Source organism: Marmota flaviventris, chromosome 1 (assembly GCF_047511675.1).
Source record: "Marmota flaviventris isolate mMarFla1 chromosome 1, mMarFla1.hap1, whole genome shotgun sequence".
In the NCBI taxonomy this organism is placed as follows: domain Eukaryota; kingdom Metazoa; phylum Chordata; class Mammalia; order Rodentia; family Sciuridae; genus Marmota; species Marmota flaviventris.
Window position 1 is genome coordinate 136434860 of NC_092498.1, and position 22826 is coordinate 136457685.

General features: G+C 43.1%; 1 protein-coding gene across 5 annotated transcripts in view; it reads left to right on the forward strand.

Annotated features, from left to right (window-relative positions):
* Positions 1-22826, forward strand: part of Clip1 (CAP-Gly domain containing linker protein 1) — a 117142-nt gene that overhangs the window by 40313 nt on the left and 54003 nt on the right. For 2 of the 5 annotated variants that reach the window (XM_071616461.1, XM_071616467.1), the window contains exons 5-11: positions 5264-5388; positions 7371-7593; positions 11228-11425; positions 11966-12069; positions 14737-14797; positions 16451-16483; positions 19679-19783. In XM_071616461.1, coding sequence (XP_071472562.1) covers positions 5264-5388; positions 7371-7593; positions 11228-11425; positions 11966-12069; positions 14737-14797; positions 16451-16483; positions 19679-19783 — 849 coding nt within the window. The remainder of the gene's footprint in view (positions 1-5263; positions 5389-7370; positions 7594-11227; positions 11426-11965; positions 12070-14736; positions 14798-16450; positions 16484-19678; positions 19784-22826) is intronic. The other 3 variants (XM_071616455.1, XM_071616468.1, XM_071616465.1) reach the window with 2 other exon arrangements.

The following is a 22826-nucleotide window of genomic DNA, read 5'->3' on the forward strand; positions in this document are numbered from 1 at the left end:
GCATTCTCCCACTTCCTGGTGAAATACATTCTTTCTCAGGGTCATTGTTTAGAAACCAGTTGCTCATCTGTCCTGAGTGTTTTCTGTGAAACCCTTGGAATGAGCCTGCGTTTGCTGGGGAGTTGCTGATCACAGTTCGTTAGACGCCTCCTGGAGGAAGCTGTCGTTGGCAGCAACTTGGACTCACCCTCACAGAGCGGAAGCTTGTCTGAAGGGATTGCATCGTGTCCCCCTCAGAATGTTCTGGTTAGACTGCTGCTGTGATGGCTGGTGTAGAGGAAGGAGAAAGCAGGTCGGTTTTACCCAGGTGACGTTGGGCCTTGGATCCCAGCCGGAGCACCAAGAAGCCCAGAGCAGCTTGTGCTCTTAGCGGGGTGCACTCGCTGCAGATGACCGCCTGCTCCTCCGTGGTCACACACTGTGCTCACAATCGTATGTGGATCATCTCACATGGTCCTCACAGCCCTGTGATTACCCCCATGTTACTAATGAGGAAGCAGGTTAGGAATCTCAGAAGTGGCTTCATCTGACGGAGCTGGCGTTCGTCCTGGCCTACTTCAGGGCCCATGTTCTTCACTAGTCCTTCCTTTCTTTGCTGCTTTAGAGACATCAAATTCAGCCCGAGCCCCTGTCATTTTCCTTTTGCTTGATTTATTTGGGAAAGTAGCCTTTACCATGCGGGTGCAAACTGGGAAGGTCACCTTTCATTTATTTAGCACCTGTGCTTCGTGCCTACTCTGCTGGCATTGCAGGTGACATGGCCAAACATGGGACAACTCCTGTCCACTGAGTTTTCTCCCTGACCCCCTCAAGCTTTGGACAGTGCCGTCCGCATGACATCAGAACATTTCTGAAATATCCCAGAACTGTCTGCCGCTGTCACTTTCACATGCCCTTCCTGCCCAATACTGCCTTGAAAGCATCATCCTTTGGGTCCTCAAACTGGTTTGTGTTATCTTTCCATCCCTGTGACAGAATACCTGAGATAAACCACATAGAAGTAGGAAATTGATTGCAGAGGTTTCAGTCTATGGTCACTTGGCCCTGTCTTTGGGTCTGTGGCAGCAGGGTACATCCTGGCAGAAGTGTTGGTGGAGGAAACTTCTTACCTCAAGGTAGCCAGGAAGAGAGAGAGAGGAAGAGGAGCTAGAATCCCAGTATTCCCTGCAGGGGCACAGCCCCAATGACCTCCTTCCTCTAACTAGACCCCAACTCCTGAAGTTTCCACCACCTCTCAGTAGGGCCACCAGCCAGAGAACCAAGCCTTCAACTTATGGTCCTTTGGAGGACCTCTTAACAGTTGCACAAAAAGTTTTTCTTCCAGAGCCTCTGATATTTTTCCTCTTTGGCAAAGGGTTAAATAAAGCTGAAAAGAAGCATGCCTTACTTCTAACTCAGAGGGTTGTATTCAGAAAAAATTATAAACAAATGACTTAGGTATTAAAAAGATATACTAAAAGTAAACTATTGATTTTGCAAAATTAGGAAGAGCAGTACATTAAAAGGAAAAAGAAAATAATGAAGACAAAGTAAACAAATTGAGAACTTCAAAAAAAGGAACAACTTAGAAAAGCTGATTCCTTGTGATGACCAATAAAATAAATTATCTCCCAAAGGTGCTCTTAATTTTTTTATTCATTTGTTCAATTTGTGGTGCTAGGGATGGGAACAGGGCCTTGAGCATGCTAGATAAGCACTCCCACTGGTCTGTAGAGTTGTGCTCTCAGTCCGGGCTTCCTGACTTTAACACAGTTCTGTTTTTTTTCTTCTTTTTTTGAATTCTTTTTTTTTAAATTTTTAATATTTATTTTTTTCAGTTTTCGGCAGACACAACATCTTTGTTTGTATGTGGTGCTGAGGATCGAACCCAGGCCGCACGCATGCCAGGCGAGCGCGCTACTGCTTGAGCCACATCCCCAGCCCCTTTCTTCTTCTTCTTCTTCTTTTTTTTTCCTTAAGAACTAATCAAAATGACTTATGTATGTATGTGTGTGTGTACTGGTAATTGAACCCAGGCATGCTCTACCACTAAGTTACATGTCTAGCCTTTTTTTTTTTTTTTAAATTTTTTATTCTTTTTGGTATCAGGAATTAAACCCAGGGGTGCTTTACCACTGAGCAATGCCCCCAGTCACCCCCACTTTTTATTCTTTTGAGACAGGGTCTCCTTAAGTTGCTTAGGCTAGTTTCAAACTTTTGATCCTCTTACCTCAGCCTCCAGGGTCACTGGGATTACAGGTATGTGCCATTGCACCCAGCTGATTTTTATAATTTTTTTTAAATAACTTGTTGAACCTACATGTCCATTTGTAGAAGCTGATTTAAGAAGTTAGAATGCAGCTGGGCATAGTGGCACACCCCTATAATTCCAGAGGCTGGGGAGGCTGAGACAGAAGGATCAAGAGTTCATAGCTAGCCTTAGCAACTCAGTGAGGCGCTAAACAACTCTTAGAGTCTTAGAGTTTCTAACTTTTCTTTTTTATTAACTCAAAAAAACCTGATCCTCTGCTGGTTGCAGTGGCACATGCCCGTAATCCCAGCAGCTTGAGAGGCTGAGACAGGAGGATGGAGAGTTCAAAGCCACCCTCAGCAAAAGCGAGCACTAAGCAACTCAATGAGACCCTGTCTCTAAATAAAATACAAAATAGGGCTGGGGATGTGGCTCAATGGTCGAGTGCCCTGAGTTCAATTCCTGGTACCCAGAAAAAAAAAATGAAGTTAGAATGTATGAATGCAATCTATATGGTGACATGACATGTAATTTTTTTTTTTTAATTAAACACTGCCTTTTGGGTAAAAATAAAAGGAGAGAAGAAAAATATAAGTTAACATCTGCTTTTATTTTGAGTAGGACTTATTCAACTGAGAAGAAAAGAGTGAGTTCCTGCAGGGCAAGACGGGACCTGATAGGGGTTGCCCTAACATTTGCTTTTATGTGCCAAAGAAATACCAGGAGCAAGGACACCCTCAAAATCAGGAATATTGGTTACCTGTGGTGGTTTGAATGTACATGAAGGGCATATAAGAGTATAGTAAGTAAACCTGCTCTACAGGTTTATATTTTTTAAAGTCTTAAGAATATATTGCCTATTCAAGAATTAACTTATATAGTATTTTAATTCATCAAATAGAAAGAGTTTTTTGGAATCGACAAGAAAAAGATGACCCCCCAGGCACGGTGGCACATGCCTGTAATCCCAGAGGCTCAGGAGGCTGAGGGGAGGATCATGAGTTCAAAGCCAGCTTCAGCAAAAAGTGAGGCGCTAAGCAACTCAGTGAGACCCTATCTCTAATTAAAATACAAAATAGGATTGGGGATGTGGCTCAGTAGTCGAGTACCCCCAAGTTCAATCCCTAGTACCAAAAAAAAAAAAAAAAAAAGAGGACCATTTCATAAGAAAAGTAGGTAAATTGCACATTGCTGCTCATCTGTTCTGTGAAATACTAAATAGCCTCTTAGTTCATTTTTTTTGTTGTAACAGAATTCTCAAGACTGGGTAATTTAGAAAGAAAAGTTTATTTTGGCTCATGATTCTGGGGTCTGGGAAGTCCAAGTGCATGGTGGAGGCATCTGCTCAGTTCCTGATGAGGGCTCCATGGCAGAAGGACAGGCAGCATGTGCAGAAGTGAGAGCCAGGGAAAGCAAAACTCGCTTTATAACAAGCCACTGTGGCGTGATTGATCCACTCCCAACTAGAGCTAGAACTCACTCAGACAGGAAGGCATAAATCCATTCATAAGAGCCCTGTCCCTGTGACTGAGTACCTCCTGCCAGGCCCCACCCCCAACACTGCTGCTGGGGGAACCAGGCCTCAGCATGCATTTTGGTGGGAACAAACCATATTCAACCACAGAAAGCTGGGGGAGAATAAATCCAAACGTTAGCAGCGACTGTCTCTGACTGTACATGCATTGTATTTATAATTTTGCTGGTGATAGTCTTAATTTCCTGCGGTGACCTCTCTTCTAATTGGGAAAGTTTTTTTTTTTTTTAATATTTTTAGTTGTAAGTGGGCACAATACTTTTATTTATTTTTATGTGGTGTTGAGGATCAAACCCAGTGCCTCCTGCTGATGTGAGCCTCCTGCTCTACCACTGAGCCGCAATCGCAGCCCCAAATTGGGGAAGTTTTTGAAATGGAAATTGAGAAAAAAGAAATAGAAAAAAAAGTAAAAAATCAAGGAACATTCTGAAGCAGTACAGGAGCAAGGGAGACAAGTGCTAGCAAATGCAATGCCAACTGTACCGTAGCAATAACTGTACTACCAGTGCAGGGGCTCAAATATGGGACTTCTGAACATGCACAGAGACTCAAACACATATGTGCTTTCATGTCCATGTGAGGGAAAGAGTAATTAGTAGTGCTGGTCAGGTAATTTTAAAGATAGCATTCACATATTGAACTTTTTGTATTTTATTTTGAGACAAGGCCTTGTTAAATTGCCGATGCATTGAGCTTATAATCCTCCAGCCTCAGCCTCCCAAGCTGATGGGATTCTAGGCATGTGCCACCATGCTTGGCTCTTTCTATTTTTTATTTTGAGGTAGGATCTCATTAAGTTGCCCAGGTTGGCTTGGACCAAAGTTAAGCGTGAATCATGGCTTGGAATAGTTCACATAAAATAAAACATGAGGGACTGGGGATATAGCTCAGTTGGTAGAAAGCTTACCTTGAATGCATAAGGCCCTGGGTTCGATTCCCAGAAACAAAACACACACACACACACCACACACACACACACAGGAGTGGTGATTTTAATAGTTGTGAGGAAACAGAGCTTCACAGTGGATTTTCATATTCCTTATAGTTAGGCCCAAACTAAGCGTGTTTTGTGGATGTGTGGATATGCACATGTCACTGCCTTCATGGACCAATATGTGAAAGAAAAATTATGAGAAAATAAACAGCACTTGTTATGTAGGGATTATGGGTGAATTCTGCTTCCTTTTAATAATGTAGAGGTTTTATTTGTAGCAAAAATTTATTTTCAACCAAGAAAATTGCTCTGGAGCAATAAAAGTATTTTTCTAAGATAGGGAGCAATTGCTTTGGAGAGCAGTGTTAGTGACTGTACATTACATGAGCTGTTTCATTATTGGGATATGCCAGGTATGGGATCAGATTGGCAATGTCAGTCACCCAGTAACTTTGCCAGTCTGTGACAGCTCCCAAAGAGCTGAGAAGCTGCTGCTGCTGAAATGATGAAGGAGTAAGCTGTAGAATCATGTCCATCTCATCATTTTAACCTTTTCTTCTTCCAGGTTGGTGGCACCAAGGCTGGTGTTGTCCGGTTTCTTGGGGAGACTGACTTTGCCAAGGGGGAATGGTGTGGTGTGGAGCTGGACGAACCTCTTGGGAAGAACGATGGTGCCGTCGCTGGAACAAGGTTGGTTGGGATTCTTGAGGTTGTGTCTTCCTCTTGTGTGTGAGGCTGCTCAAGCTACTGTCCGTGTGCGTGGTGCAATAGGAACGAGTGTTCTGAAGAGCTGTGCTTTTGTTTCCCGAGATCCTGCTGGAATTTGATTGTCTCTTTAGTAAAGTTTGATATGTCTTGATAGATTCTGAACCAGTGCAGCAGTTGTTTTTTCCTCTCTGTCTCTTTTTTCCCAGTACTAAGGATTGAATCCAGGGTGCTCTACCACTTGAGCTATATATCTCCAGCCTTTATTAGTATTTATTTATTTATTGGTATTGGGGATTGAGCCCAGGGGTGCTTTACCATTGAACCACCTCCCCAGCCCATCTTGTATTTTATTTTGAAACAGGGCCTTGTTAAATTGCCGAGGCTGTCATTGAGCTTGCAATCCTCCTGCCTCAGTCTCTTAAGATGATGGGATTATAGGTGTGTGCACTACTCTTGGCCCTTTTTATTTTTATTTTTTATCTTTTTTTATTTGTTTTAATTAATTAAACATGACAGTACAATGATCTTGACATATCATACATTTGAATCAGATGGGGTATAATTTCTCATTTTTCTGAGTTTTATTTTTTATTTTGAGATAGGATCTCATTAAGTTGCACAGGTTGAGCTTCAACTCTTGCCTTGGCCTCCTTAGTAGCTGGGATCGCACTCCTGTACCATCTCACCCAGTTTATTTTTCAAAATAGGAAACATCGTGCTATCCTTCCCCTTTTTTTTGGGTACCAGGGATTGAACTCAGTTATTGAGTCCCAGCCCTATTTTGTCTTTTATTTAGAGACAGAATCTCACTGAGTTGCTTAGTGCCTCGCTGTTGCTGAGGCTGGCTTTGAACTCGCTATCCTTCTGCCTCAGCCTCCTGAGCTGTTGGGATTACAGGTGTACGCCATCACACCTGGCTATTTCTTTCCCTTTTGATAGCAAACTATAGGAAGTTCCTACAAGTTCTAGGACATCTGGGGGTGGGATGGAGAGAAGAGAAGGTGACTGCCTTTGTTAGGAAAAGAACTGTAATATGTGTCTTCCTGTCTGATGAGAATTCCATCCTTTGGCCAGAGAGCCATGGTCCAGGGACCACTGCCTCTGGCCTCCAGTACCTGATGGGAGTCAAAGAGCAGCACAAAGGAGTGCAAGGGGGATTTCTCTCACTTACTTTTAAATGTTTTGGAGGCCTTGGGCACTGTGACGGGGATGCATCATTTTTTTAAAAAATATTTTTTAGTTATCAATGGACCTTTATTTTATCTGTTTATATGTGGTGCTGAGAATCCAACCCAGTGCCTCACACATGCTAGGCAAGCGCTCTACCACTGAGCCACCACCCAGCCCCTGGGATGCATCATTGTTAGTAGTATACAGTATGTTTAATGCTTCCTTTGATCTTTGAAGTGTTGTGGGTAACATTCTACCTGTAGGGCACGCACAGTCGATTGTACGCATGTGGGCTTAATCTGCCAAATATAATGACTTGTGGAGATAATAACCTCTTGGTGCAGCAGTGGTTCTGAAACCACCTGTTCTTGATGTTAGACCATCATTATTCTCAAGGATGAAGAGCTCTAAGGTTGTCCAATAGCTGACATTACTAGAATTTCTCCATGTTGACTTGGTGGATCTGCCAGTCAGGACTTGTGTGCTTTTCCCCTTTGTGTGGCCTGGCTTTATTAAGTGGGGACACTGTATTGTTGAGCTTCTCTGCTATACATTTACCAGGTGGTAGAAATATTATGTGTTGAACCTGAGCTGCAAATGAGCAGCGTGCTGCCATGCTGTTCCCAGCGTACCACCTGACACTCAGCTACACAGGTGGGAAAGCCACCTGCCCAGCTTCCAGGTGCAAGTCCCAGCACACCAGGCACACTTACTTTGGAGAGCCTTTCTGTTACAGGTGTTACTTCTTGTAATTAAATTGTTTTTGTTGCTGTTCTTATTGTTCTTTTCTGAAGGTATTTTCAGTGTCAACCCAAATATGGCTTGTTTGCTCCGGTCCACAAAGTGACCAAGATTGGCTTCCCTTCCACTACACCAGCCAAAGCCAAGGCTGCCGCAGTGAGGCGCGTAATGGCCACCACGTCTGCCAGCCTGAAGCGCAGCCCGTCCGCCTCCTCCCTCAGCTCCATGAGCTCCGTGGCCTCCTCTGTGAGCAGCAAGCCCAGTCGGACAGGACTAGTAAGCCTCCCTTCTTCTTAGAACTCTGCCTCTCAGGCACTGTGCTGCCCCCTGCGGGCGCCCTTGCTCTGCTTGTCCCTGTGCTGAGTGCTGGCCGTGGCTTGCTGCCAAGGGCTGTGCAAGTAAGCTCTGAACATGCCAACTCCAGCAGGAATGCAGCTTTTGACAGAAGAAGGGTTTATAATAGCGCTTTTCAGATTCTTTTTTGTTTTGGTATCAGGGATTGAACCCAGGGTCACTTATCCACTGAACCACATCTGCAGCACTTTTTAGTTTTTGAGACAGGGACTTGCTGAATTGCTTAGGGTCTTGCTAAGTTGCTGAGTCTGGTCTTGAACTTGGCAATCCTCCAGCCTCAGCCTCCTGAGCCACTGGGATAGATTCTAAGTCATAGATTCCAAAGAGCTCTAAGTGTGCACCACCACATCTGGCTAGGATTCTTATACTTAAAAATCTACCTGTTTTTGGTGAACCCGTTGCAACTACTGCTTAATTTCTTCTCTGAAATTACTTTGGGCCAAAGTGATGGGAAGGTTTGGAGGATCTTTTTTCTCAAGTGTGGTCTCTTTCTCTTTTCTTCAAATATTTTTAGGAACTAAGTATTTTGAGAAAAGCTTGTTTTTTGGATTTTAATATTATATTAAAACAGTCTGGCTCCCTGAAAGCAGTCAGTGTGTAACATATTCCTGGCATGGCCAGAGAGTGCAAGGAAAAGCCACTTCATGGTGCCTCCTCCCTCTCCTGGCCCTCTCCTCTCCTCTCTTGACCCTTATCTCCTTCCCCTTTTTCTCATTCAGGGCAATGAAAATATGTTCATCAGAGTCACAATGGCACCTTGATCTTCTTGTTAACATGGTATTCTGTTGGGGCCAAGAGCAGTGACTCTTGGCCTCATCCCCTGCCCTTAAATGTATTTACTTGAGGTGAGGTAGATGCCGTTGACATCAAAAGTGGCAGCATGAGGTTCTGTTCCAGAGTGAATTCAGTGTCTCTGCTTCATGAGGGTGAATGCCCTTGACCTCATTTTCTCGGGACCGAGAAAGGAGAGGACTAGACTCTTTAGGTGGGGTTGGACTCTTCTGCCAGCCAGCTGGAGTTTTCCCCTTTTATGTTCAGGTAAAATAAATACGACGGGGACTATTTCAGTTTGCATATGAAAAAAAGGACTGCATTCTCAACAGAAAAATTACAAATGGATCCTTAGGAGGAAAGTGTGACCAGAATGAATTGGAGGTGGACGAAAACCCCTTTGTTTGGACAAAGCCTTGTTCAGAGAGGGTCTGCAAGCTCCAATATGGACGTCATTTCTTTGGGAAATACCAGCCCCTCCTGCTCCTACCAGTCTTTCTTCTTACTTAGGCAAGTTCTGATTTCTTTTAGCTTATCTCATTTAGTGAGGAAAATTTCATGGGAGATGAGTCTCCTTGCCCTGTGATACAGCCTGTCTGTGTGTTTGTGTAAGGTAGCTTCAGTTCCTTCCTTTCATTTCCCCCCCCCCCAGTGGTGCTAAGGATTGAACCCAGAGTCTTACACATGCCAGTCAAGTGCTCTACCGTGGACTACCTCAGCCCAGGGTGGCTATAGTTTCTGAATCAGAAATAACCATGAATGAAAATGACAAGAATATAAAATAATTAAAAGTGTCTTTTTGACTGTATTGCTCAGAGATGCATTTCTGTCCCAGGAAAAGAGAAGCTGAAAGAAAAATTAATGTTTTAAATTCATTTTTAATAATCACAGTGACATACTGTGCCCTGTTGTTCTGGCACTTCTTGTCAAACTTTAGATTCACCATCTCGGGCTGGGGATGTGGCTCAAGCGGTGGCGCGCTCGCCTGGCATGCGTGCTGCCCGGGTTCGATCCTCAGCACCACATACAGACAAAGATGTTGTGTCCGCCAAATACTAAAAAATAAATATTAAAATTCTCTCTCTCTCTCTCCCTCTTTCTCACTCTCTCTCACTCTTTCTTTAAAAAAAAATAGATTCACCATCTCCACCTTCATTTGCTAGACTGCACTGATTTTTGCACAGGACTTGTTTTTTATCTTGGCAGTGGCCAAAACCCAGTTTTGCAAAGATGGGGAGCCGTGGAAAGAATTGGAATGCAGTATTGAAACCAAATCGCTTCTGTCCACTTGTTTCCAGGGTGTCCAGCAGATGTTCTGTTTCCCTTGGCGTCTGAAAGCTTCCTGCATGACCCTGTGTGTTTGCAGGAGCCCCCTGGGCATCTCTGTACCTCGTTTGGGACCTTACATTTAATGTATACAAGAAGAGATGTTAGCTACATAAGAGATGTTATAACTGAATAATTTAGCCATATCGTGAAAGTAGAAAGTCAGGGTCAAATGGTTAAAAGAATAGGAACCCCCTCGCTACAATATGTTTAAACTAATTCCAGAAGTTTCACTAAATGAAACAGCAAAAGGCAATTTGGGTTTGACCAGATCCCTTACTCTTTATATAGTTACCAAATCGCTGAATTATTAATTGTGAAAGATCTCATCAGTCCACATCCTGCAGTGAGGGCTCGACAGACTGACTGAAGAGCACTCAGGCGACAGCGGAGCTTTGACTGGAGAAGGTGGAGTAAAGGCCAAATAGCCCTGGAGCCGGGCTCTGCTGAACGCCTTGGACAGGGCCGCAGGCAGAGCCATTTGCTCACTCCTCCAGGGTCTAGCGCAGAGGAGCCCTCAGTTCTTCTAGTCACCTGCCATCAGTTAGCAGTGCATCGTCGTCTTTGGGATTTTACGTGACTTTAGCCCAAGGTGGAGGATTGGATATAAAATAGCAAAAGTTAGCAGATGGCAGGCTGACGGTCCCGGCCAGTCTCTCTTCCCTTGTTTTCTTTCTTTGGTCTCCTGTTTCTCACGTGTTTCCCTTTAGCCTATTTTTCTTTGTCCTTAAACTTCTCTCTCCCTCTCTCCCCATCTGCTTTCCCCTCCATTCTTGTCTGTGTGTCACACCCAGACACCCCACTCAATCACACAGGGCCATATGCTTATGAAAGCAGGTACCGTTATCTCCCTCTATGCTGGTTGGGGAATAGGGCCTGAAGTGGATTCCTGGGTGAGATCTCCCATGTCTTTCCTTTCGAAAGAAGGATGAAGATTTCTGACAAAAAACCAACTATTTAATCAGTTGAAGAAAAGTTTGTGACTCCAAGGGTGACTTCTTCAAATCTTAATGGTATTTAGAAGATTAAGAAGCTTAAAAAGGTCTCAACCTCAAGTCTAAGGATCAAAAGATTGGCCAAAACGTCATCATGAGAAGATAACTGTTGCACAGGCTGAAATAGAATCTAGAGAAACTTGTTAAATGGGTCCTGTGGGATTTTTCTAGATTCCTACAAGGCCCAGTCAGCCAAGCCCAGAGCGCTTGTGATTTGAGCCATGTGGTCTTCTAAACGCCTTCTGGATTGTTCCCTGGGCTCATTGTGCTGATGTGAGGATCACAGGCAAAGGTTTATGCTGTCTTGTTTTCTTGCTGAGAACCTTGCCTAGCACTTGGCAGACCCTCGAGCCAACCGTTCGTGCTCTTGCTTTGCTGAGGAGATGCCCGCCATGCATGCCTTGCTCCCTGCTTGTCTCCCTGGTAGCGCCATGGCCCTTCACTTCTCTAACTTTCCTTTGCAGTTGACTGAAACCTCCTCCCGCTACGCCCGCAAGATCTCGGGCACCACTGCCCTCCAGGAGGCGCTGAAGGAGAAGCAGCAGCACATTGAGCAGCTGCTGGCTGAGCGGGACCTGGAGCGGGCCGAGGTGGCCAAGGCCACCAGCCACGTGGGGGAGATAGAGCAGGAGCTAGCCCTGGCCCGGGACGGGCATGACCAGGTGAAGACTGGCGCTGACCTTGTTGTGGAGATGGTGATGGTTCCTAAATTGAGTGAGGAGGTGGTGCACCTGGTGCTTGGAGCTAAGAGCTGGTCTTGAGAGCACCGCGTGTCAGCTTTTGGGTTGAGCTCGTTTGAAAGCTGTGACTAGGTGCAGTTTTTTGTTCTTCTGATCCGTCCTCAGCCTTTTGGTCTTTATTTCCAGGCTTCTGGGCCTGTTGTGTTAAGCCACTGTTCACTTGGGCCTTGGCAGCCATCCTAGCTCCCATTTGTCGATTATTATTGACATGCATTTCAGCTTCAGGAAAGAGGAGAGTCGGCTAACTGTTGCCCTTTGTTGATTTTTATGGTAGTTTTTTCATCATGTAGTTTCTCGGAAAGCTGCTGAGAATAGCCTATTAAGGTAGAAAGCATTTGGAGATGACAGGGTTTTAGAGTAATGCCCACCCAACATGGTAACCCTTACCAGTAGCTGTTTGGAGGACCCCGGCCTGTGTCTTGGTCAGAATGTGGCCACTCACGCTCCTCCTTGCTTCTCCAGCATGTCCTGGAGCTGGAAGCCAAGATGGACCAGCTGCGAACCATGGTGGAAGCAGCCGACAGAGAGAAGGTGGAGCTTCTCAACCAACTGGAGGAGGAGAAAAGGTGGGCCTAACTGTCCTTGAGTGCAAGTGTGCTTTTCCTTTTAAATGATCTTAGGCAGAAATTTCCCAGCAACAACCTTCTTGTTCACCTTCAGAACCAAAGGGATGAGTGTGTTCAGAAGAAACCCAACAACACTTCCTGCAGATGAAGAGGGTGTGCTTTGTATTTTTTATTTTTGGCAATACTGGGGATTGAACCCAGGGGTGCTTGCTCTACCACTGAATTGCATCCCCAGCACCCCCTCCCCTTGTTTTTGGTGCTGGGGATTGAACCCAGGGCCTTGTATGTCAGAGGCAAGCACTCTGCCAACTGTGCTACAGTCCCAGCCCCCTTTTTATTTTTTATTTGAAACAGTCTTGTTGAATTGCCTAGACTGGCCTCATACTTGTGATCTTCTTTTCTTATTCTCCAAGTAGCTGAAGATGCACTTTGATTTGACATTTTTTAAGAAGTTTGGATTCATTTAGACATGACCTGATTAACAGATTTATTGAGCTCCCTGTGCAGGCTGAGATATCTCCTGAGGGTGTCCTTGGTCAGAAATGTGGAGGTAATTCCAACCAGTTTTCACCTGTGGCTGTTCTAGTTCAAGTCACTACTATTTATGGGATTATATTATGCCTGGTGATTGATGCAAGGTCCTAGTCCTTAGGAATTTCTCACATGAGGAGCAACTAGAGAATTATTCAAGTCAGTATGAAATCAAATGCTAAGTGGTGTGAGATAGAGAAATTTGGTTCTTAAACAAGGAGGCTCCTTGAGGCCATGAACAAACAAGACCTCTGAGAAGTGTCTATATGGAAACTGTGTGACCATTCCTGGGTTCTGGGAAGCTGTCCTCTGTCCTCTACCATCCTGTCATTTCTGATAAGAGCAACTTAGTTCAGTAATAACAATATTACTGCCTGCCCAGGAGAGTCCCAGGTACACAGTGAGGGCCATACAGGCTTTGCCAAGGCCTGTCTTCCTTACTGGAGACAGAAACATTCAAAAACTGGCTGGCAAGGAGAGATTGAGAGTGCCATTTGCTTCTGTCTCTAAATCACTCTGACTGCAGAAATGTTCCCCAGCTCCCAAACAGTCTTGTGTTTTAACGCATAATGAGAGTTCCCATTTAATTGAATAGGATTTTTTATTCTTAATTTTGGTAGAAGTAACAGTGAGTTTGAAGAATTTCGTTTTTTTTGCACTTAGAGTATGAACTTTGTCTCCCTTTTCTTTTTTTTTTTTGGTTTGTTTTAATATTTTTTTAGTTGTTAATGGACCTTTAATTTATTTATATGTGGTGCTGAGAATTGAACCCTCACATGTGCTAGGCAAGCGCTCTATCACTGAGTCACAATCCCAGTCCTATTTCCCTTTTGTTTGCACCCAATTTTGGAAAGATGCATAATGTGGGGCTGAGACATAGTTCAGTGGTAGAGTGCATACTTAGCGTGTATGCTCCTGGGTTCAATCCCCAGCACCAAAAAAAAGGTGGGAGATTAATAGTGTGGACATTACTTAGATTTTCTAAATCTTCTGAATATCACTTTATTTAATTGACTTTGTGATGACATAGATTGAAACCATGCCCAGTGTCAGATTTCACAGTGTGAGAAAGTAGAAAATGTGCATTTTAGAGTCAAAGAATAGGATTTTTGATGGCTTCCTCCCCAAATCATTCTTCACTCCGTTTTCCTAACCTTGGAGCAGTGCTGGTATTGCCTTGGAGACATTAAAACTGGGGCCTCTTCTGCATGAGAAGCCTGCTAGCCTCACCTAAACATCTGATATGAGGTGACATAGAGAGATTTGTGTTCTGCGTCACTCTCCCTTGGCTTCTCTCTTGAAAATTAGGAATAACGCTTGAAGCCTTGAGCCTGTTTCCATGAGACTCGGACATTTTCCTCTTAGGCTGGTCATACCTTGTGTACCTGTGTGCAGTACTGGGGACTAGACACAGAGCCTTGCATATGTAGGCAAGTGCTCTACCACTAAGTTGCATCCCAAGATCTTTTTTTTTTTTTTTTCAAATTTTGAGATAGTCTCACTAAGTTGTCCAGGCTGTCCTCAAACTTCTAATCCTCTTGCCTTAGCTTCCCCAGTTACTGGGGTTACAGGTGTTCACCACCATACCTGGCTAGGCTAGTCTTGTCTTGATAGATTCATTCTGTATTTGTGACCAAGGAAACCAGTTACTTTTTCTCAATTCTTTTTTTTTTTTTTTTTTTTGGTATTGGGATTGAACCTGGGGGTACTTAACCGTTACTGAGCCACATCCCCAGCCCTTTTTATATTTTATTTTTGAGACAGACTCTTGCTAAGTTGCAGGGCCTTGATAAATTGCTGAAGCTGACCTTGAACTCACAGTCCTCTTGCCTCAGCCTCCTGAGCCCCTGGGATTATAGGCATGCACCACCACACCCAGCATTTTTCTCAAATCTTAACCTTATGTCTTCTGGAGTTTGTACCTGAATAAAACTTTGGTGTTTTCTAAATAATTAGAATATAACTATTATAAACTGGAGCCCCAAAGATGCATTTCTTTATTTTTGGGACTCCAAGGTATTTCTTTTCACTTCATCTGAGTTCTCCAGAATACTGATTACAGATTTTGGTGGGGGTACAAGGTAGCCATGGTCCTTAGTTGCTTTCTTAAGTGCTTCTTTTTATTTTATTCCACAGGAAGGTTGAGGACCTTCAGTTCCGGGTTGAAGAAGAATCAATTACCAAAGGCGATCTTGAGGTAAACCCTCCCAGCTCCCTAAAATTAAAAAGGGTGCCTATATTGACAAATGTAGGTGACATACTGTGCCCGCTGACCTTTGTTGCTAGATGTTCAGGAGAGAATGGTCAGCACCCTAGCCTCTTGCCAAGTAGGGCTGTGAGCAAGGCTTTGTGGCCAAGGTGATGGTTCCTGTCCTGGAGCCTGAAGCACTTGTGTCCCAGTTCTTGTAGCAGAGTGACATGTTCACTTCTGTGCTCGTGTTTCAGAATTCAAAGCTGTGAATTGGATTTCATTAAGTCATAACCTGGCAGTGTGTTCTCAATTTAAAACTATCCTAAGTGAGACTATACCCGTTCCTCTAATTATGAGAAATGACATTTTTTGCGAGGCATTTTTGCCAGGTGACACCCCTGTAATCCTAGCAACTCAGAAGGCTGAGGTAGGAGGATTGCAAGTTCAAGGCCAGGCTCAGCAACTTAGCAAGACCCTGTCTATTTCAAAAAAATCAAAAGGACTGGGGATATAGCTCAATGGTAGAGTGTCACTGGGTTTAATCTCAAGTTCCAAATAAATAAATAATGATACTTTTTTTGTGGTGCTAGGGTAGAAATGGCATTTTAAAAGAGCGTTTTAAATTTCATCAGAATAGACCATAACAAGGACCATAACAAAGCCTTTGTCAGCTTTGTTTTTCAGTTGAGCAGGACAAATCTTTGTAACTCTATAAAAGAAATAAATTATATTGCAATCGTTTATTTATTTATTATTTTAAAGGAATCAGTCCTGGGAATGTGATTCGGTGGTAGAGCACTTGCCTAGCACATGGGAGGCCCTGGTTCGATTCCCAGCACCATATACAAAAAAAGAAAGTAGTTACCAGAGCGAAAAAGAAGAGCAAATTTGCATTTTAGCTTTTACTTTCGTGGCATATTTAAAATTCATACAAATTTTCCTTTACAGTCAGATATCTTGTCTCTTCTTCACAATTATTCATATTAATTTTGAATTAGACACCAGAATTAATTGGTTTTTGATGCTTTTCAAACCACTGCCAGGTATATGAATACAAATGTAAATTACCAACTTTTAAAAATTTTGCAAATGCTTTATTCTTTTAATCTGTAATATGTTTTAGTAAAAGCTGCACAGGTCAGTGTGGTTCTCAGAAGGTAACATTTTTGCCACCATCACGATTCTTGGGTCCATTGGCTGTCCACACTGGGTTTCAGGGGCCCTTTCCAACAGCAGCTCTGGTTTCTTTGGAAATAAATATTTTCACAGTCGGCAAAGAGCAAGGGGAACACTTTTTGAGTTCTAGTTTTACAGGATCCAGAACAGAATGGTTTTTAATAATTGTACAGTCGTCTTTCTCATCCATTTCATATACGGTCACATTCCTTCAGTTGACTTTTGTGTTGTTCTCATCCATTTAAAAACACCCCACAGTCTCATTAGAAGTTTCATGTCATCATCTAATTCACATGAATTGTAGCCTCTGGTATTTTGGGGAGGGTTGAGTTAAAATTATGTATCTGCACGAGGCTGGCATAGTCTGTCTGATAAACTTACTTGAAATTAATCAGTCATCTTGAAACTCTAACACATGTTGAAAACTTAGTTCAATCTCTTTTTTTGTTGTTGTTTACTTTTTTTTATTTTTTTTACTGATAGCAAAAGAGCCAGATTTCTGAAGATCCTGAGAATGTAAGAGGGCACTTCACTGTGTGGATATTTCCCTTGTTAACACAGATTGATTCCAGATTAAAATGCTTATTGATATACTCAAATACTAACTGCATAAGCTGACCTTGGGACATTGACCTTAATATTTCTGTGCATGTGGCTTTCAAAGCAATTATATTTGTGTCCTGAAGAAATTGTATGTAATGACTAAGCTCCACAAATTCACTTGCTTAATTAATAGGCAAGTGCTTGCTTTATAAAGAATATTTGATGAAAGGAAAAAAATTTGTCTGGAGGTCTGGCCTTCTTCACCTAATCCCTAATGTCTTCTAATTTTAGTAGAATTATTCTGCGAGGGCTGACGGCATAGGACACATTAGATGACTTGCTTGGGAAGTTGTCTGATCTTGTGGGTGAGCTCCAGCACTGATGCTTCACATGCGCTCCCCCTGCTGGCCAGCACCTTTAGTGCTATTGACAAGAAGTATAAACTCCCATTTGTAGCTACAGTATATTCCCTAGTTCTGAAACCAGAGGCCAGCATTCTTCAGTGACCACATTGTGTTCTAAATATACTGTCACTTGGACTGGGGATGCAGCTAAGTGGTAGAACGTTTGCATAGCATATATGGGCGCTGGGGTTTGATCCCCAGCACCCATCCTGCATACACACAAAATAAATTTACTATAAGGGAGCTTTTTCTAGTAGCAATGCCACTGGGCATGCTTTTTTTTCTTCCTTCCTCTGATTGAACACTCAATATGGCTGGGAGTTGGCTGAGTGGCAAAGTGTCTACCTTGCCTTCTCAAAGCCCTAGGTTTGACCCCCCAGTTCCAAAAAAAGACAAAAAAAAAAAAAAAAAAAAAAAGATAAACACCCAATAGAACCTCACCAAAGTGGCATTCAGAGTGCTGCTTCTGGTGTACCCTGCCAGCTGTGAATCCAGTTAAAAAGAACCCCAAAACATTTTGCTTTGATTTACTGGCACAAGAGAGTGAAATTAAAGAATTATTTTTCTTCCTATCATCCTGAAATAGAATACTCGAGTCGGAGTGTTTTAAAAGCCTGGTTCTGAGGCGGTCCTTTCTGCGGAGCTGCTTCAGTACTCGAGTCTCCTCTCTGCTTCCAGAACAGGCTCAGCTGCTCTGCCCCCAGCATCGGTGTGCATGGGAACTGCCTCCTGCCTCTCTATGGCTTCTCATGGGCCTTGCTCTCCTTTTCAGTTCCCTGTCCCAGGACTCTCCCTGCAGGAAACCCTCCTGTGTGCTGAGAAAAGCCATCATTTTAAAGGAGGCTTGTCCTGCTCCGTGTCCCATTTTTTCCACGGCCATGACATGGATGTGGATCACTGGCTTCCTGCTGCTAAGGGTGGAAGGCCATGGGCCCCCGGTCATCTATGTGCACGCCCTGTGGGAGGGGGCTGCGGCACTCAGCCGGGACATCTCCACATGGGGGCAATACCATAGTAAATGGCATGCAGTGATGATTTGCCCAGAGGACACTTGGGCAAGTGTCAAGGGGAGAAAGGGACTGTTGCCTTTTCTTTTTCCTTTGGATTTCAGTTCCTGAAGCTGATTCCAGTTCTAGAACTAGATTCTTGTCAAAGTAGATAAGCTGAATGACTCTGTGTGAGGCACATGTTGGACCAAGGTGGGGACTATCCAGGATATTTGGTTCTGATTTTTTTTTTTTTTTGAAGATGAAGAGCTGAAGCAGGTGGAGATTTTAAAATATTTTTCACTCACCTTTTACATATCCATGATAGTTTGTTTATGCCTGATTCATAAGCAAAAGTGGCCTCGGAATGCCCTGGAGCCCCTAGAGTGCCGAGGGAGTGAGTGAAGGTGTTTGTAGCCTTGCCTCACATTCACCTCCTATGCCTACTCTGGACTACCTGGTGTCACTTGGTTAAGACTTGTCACTTTTCATTGCCTGTTAATTGTCAAGATTTATAGCTCAGGCCAGTAAGAACCACAAGATATTTAAGTTAATCCGAGTAACCAGCAGTTGCCAAGAGCAGCTTGTCAGTGGGCTTGGCCAGAGGATCAATCTGATGGTCCCTGGTGGGGGAGGTAGTTGGGAGAAGAGACACATTTGGACTGATACATGGATTGCTTCAAATTGGGCAAGATTCTGCTGCACTGGAGCCCACTGGCCAGTGGTTACCTTCTGTCCCCCTAGGTAATCTGAACACTGTTGAGTTTGTGGAGCTCCTGACTCATGCTGGGCTCTTCCCCAATCTTTGGTCTGAGTACAGTCTCCTGCCTTTGTGCTGTCACCATTTCATACCTCTCTGACTGCTTAGCTGGTAAAAACAACATCATTTTAGGATAAAAGTAAGCCCCTTTATAGTCTGAGCTGAACTATCCCCTGCTCTGAGCTGCTTTTTTGGCCTTTTTAGACTGAAGGGTAATCTTTGTAAAGATTGAGTTTTCTCAATCTTTACTGAGTTTTCTTTGTAAACCTGATTCCTTTTTTTTCTGTCCCTGGAAACAAACAGCCTTTGGAAAATCTTGCTGGAGGGAGGTTAGTTTTGGTGGCTCTGTCCCTGACCTCACACGAGAGCATGGCTGGGAGCCTCCCTCCGACCTTCTCACCCATCTGAGCAGAGCCTGCCACCGTGACTTCCTTAGCTCTAGTACTTGGATGCCCTTTACGAAGATTGGTTCTTGACCTTGATCATGGCACTTAGCCAGGTGCAAGGGTCTGCTCTGCAGACTTGCTGAACACCTGATGATTCATGACCTTGTCTTCTCCACAGGGAGGTGCTAGTGATGATCATGCTGAGAGTCAGTCTGCTTTTTGAAGTCAGGAAGTCAGTTACATACACGTTAATGTCAAGTAGCCAACATGGGGTGGAGGGAAGATGATAGTTTAGAGGACTATTAACTATTCTAATTTATGCTGATAAACTTATCAATATAACCTATTTTTGGCTGCATGCATCTGACACTTCATCTTGCCTCGTGTGTTTTCCATTTTTTTCTTTCTCAACAGACTCACTCATGTCCTCTGCCCACTGTTACCCTTCCGCGCACAGAACCCATCCTCACCTTCCTCCTCATTGCAGTTCCATTCTCTTCCTTCCTCCATGCCCTTTTTGTCCATCCTTTGGCAGAAGGTACTGATGGCTCAGCCTGCATGCCGCTCGCGCTCTCGTGCTGGCATGTCAGGTGGCACTGTTGTGTTCTCTTCCTCTTCCTTTTCACTAACAGACGCAGACCAAACTGGAGCATGCCCGCATTAAGGAGCTTGAACAGAGCCTGCTCTTTGAAAAGACCAAAGCTGACAAACTGCAGAGGGAGTTAGAAGACACTAGGGTAATGGCTTTCACTATCTAATGAAGCAGCCCATTGCGTGTGGGTGGTGGATGCCTCGAGTGGCCTTGCGGTTGGCCTGAGCCCTGACTCAGTGGTTCAGCCTGCTCAGGAGTTCATGAGCTTACAGCTGTGGTTAGGTATAGATGCTCATATCAGATCTTTTTTCAAAAGAATGAAGACCCCTTCCTTTTGTTAACTCAGCCAAAATCAAAATCAAGATCAAGATCAGAAACTTCATGAAGTATGTGGATACCCACCACCCTCCCTGAGTTTTTTGTATCAGTACCTTGGAGTTCACCTCTCTGGTTTGCCACAAGCATCAGTTGTCTTCTTGTTCTCATATTCTTAGTTACTGGATTTTCGAAATAATTGGTTATTCCCTGCCTCTTCCCTTAGCCTCAAGGAGGGGAAGGAAATTGGAACATTAGCTCTTTTTAATGAGAGTTAGGGTCTTTGACCCTGGTGATCTCTCTCTCCTTTTTTTTTTTTTCTTGATAGCTGATCTCTCTCTGCACCTCCCTCCTTCCCATCACCTGGGAGATTAAAGTCTTACAGTCGGCCAGGAGGGACATGCAAATGGGGAACAGGATGGCTTCTCACTGTCCCCAGCCCACTGTGTTTGACCCTTGGAGCCAGGGCATTCCTCATGTTTTAAGCTTATTTACATATTAAAGCACCTATAGGATGCTCACATCACGCCACATGCTGCTCTAAGTGCTTTGTAGGTTTTATTCAGTCTTGCCATGCCCCTAGGAAGTGGGTAGTAATATTGTTCCCATTTTACAGAGGAGGATACTAAGGCACAGAGGAATTAAGCAGCTTGCCCAGGGTCACACAGCTAATGGTAATAGTGGAGCCAGAATTTTCATCTAAGACATTTGGCTCCAGAGTCTGTACTCTTAACTATCAGAGGATATTATGAAAATAGTTTTGTGCTGAAAGATCTACAAATTAATCAGAATCACTTATATATAAAAATGTGTTTATATGTAACTTTTAAATCATGAATTTGACTGTGATTGGCCTTAACTTTAAAAATTCAAAAATTACTCTGTCACTGATCAAATTTGGTATCTTCATTTTTTTCTTTCAAATTATTAGTATTTATGGGAATTTCTTTTGGTGAGAAATCACTGACCTAAAAATCCAGATAACCAAGTAATCTTCCTTCTCTTAATCTTAAGTTTTATTTTTTAAGAAAGAAAATATTCTCAACCTCAAAACTAAAGGTTTCTTATGTGAATTTGGTTTTCAGAAAAGAGAAAACAGTGGTAATTTGGTGCTGTTTCTTTGTACTGAGAGCCCAAGACTTGATCTGGGAAATACCAGGGACCAAGTGAGGTCCAGGCCCTTCAATATGATTTTGCTGAAGTCAGGATGGGTGGAATTTTTAATTTCTGAACTCCTCTCCTATATATCAGTATTGGCAGCAAACAACTTCAGTGCTTTCTTTTTTTGCTTTGGATAAGAAAGCATCCATTTACAGCATGGTTTATCCAGTTATTTCAAATTAAAGTGTACATGATTCCACAATTACGTTTTCTTTTTTTGGTGATACTGGGGACCAAACCTAGCACTTTGTGCATGCTAGGTATATCTTCTGTTATTGATCTTTGCTCTTGGCTTGCCAAGTGTGCAAATAACCAGTGACCCATGTAAGTTTATTATCACCTCCATTCCTTCTCAGGAGCACTTTAGAATTCCTCTTAACAAATTAGTCTGGTTCACAAACAGTGTGCCTGGTACTGTGAAAATATGAGGGAAGTATAGGACATGAAGGCTAGGGTAGAGCACTTGCCTGCCATGTGTGGAGTCCTGGGTTCCATCCCCACCCAAGGGGGGGAAAAATTATGGACTTCTGTGGCCTCAAGCTAGTGGGAGAGGCAGATACATAATTTTGACTTCCAACAGACTTTGGGAAATAAAATTAAAAATAGAAGTAGTGCTGTTCCATAAATGAAAATGCCATATAAGAAATAATCACACTCTTATTTATTCCTTTTCCACCTGTTCTTTACTTAGTATTCTCTCCATTTGACTGTTTTGTTATGACCAAGACAATTTGCCCTGTTGGATTTTAGGGTTTTATACTATAGACCTTGTAGTGGAGTTTATTACATGTTTTATTTCTTATTTTTAGGTACCAAATTCTTAGTCTGTCCCCTCCCCAGAAAATAGTATGAAAATAAATTAACACCTTTAACCTGAAGCATCTGTAACCATGAAGCTCGGCAGTTCCAGTCAGCTTTGAAATATCTAATGGCTGGTTGTGCACTTTTAGACTCGCATGCTTTCCTTTCCTTTTCTCTTGTGCACACTATCAGTATCACAACCCACACAGGTAGCCAGAGGAAATGAAAGGAACTTTTTTTTTTTCTGTCCCAACAAAGGCAGTATGGGAGAGGAGTCTTAAATTCAGAGGAGTTTTGATCCTTGAAAGTTGGGACTCACTGATATTTTTAAATCACTTGTGTTCCCTTCTATTTCCCGGGTTAGTCAAATAATTTTTACATATGAAGCTACCATTTTCCACATAGTGCATGCCCTAAACTGCCTGTCTAATAGGTAGCAGGGAGAATCATTTTCTATGACTGAAAGGGCACAGGTTTAGACAGTGTTTTTCCTAGCTCTGGGGTGTTTATTTTAAGACCTTTAGAACTTAAATAGAACCCAAACATGTAGGAGTAGCTGGGAACTTGCATTTTTGACATACATTCCAGATGATTAATGGGTTGGGAACCACTGGGTTGGGGCAACCCGATTTGTACATCAAAATGCTGATAGAATTATGAAATCCAGAAAGGGGACCGTCTGTTAAGAGCCTAATGTATAATTAACTTACAGGTAAGCAATCATTCTTACTTTGTTCTTTTAAAAAAGTTAGAAAATTCTTTATTATGTAGTTGAAGCTTTTACTGTTCAGGTGATATGTTATTCATTGAAACATTTAGTAGATGATTTCAGACTTTTTATACTAGTGCTAATAGACTTGGAATATAAGCCACACATACAGAATTTGTGAATTTTCTGGTACCCATATTCA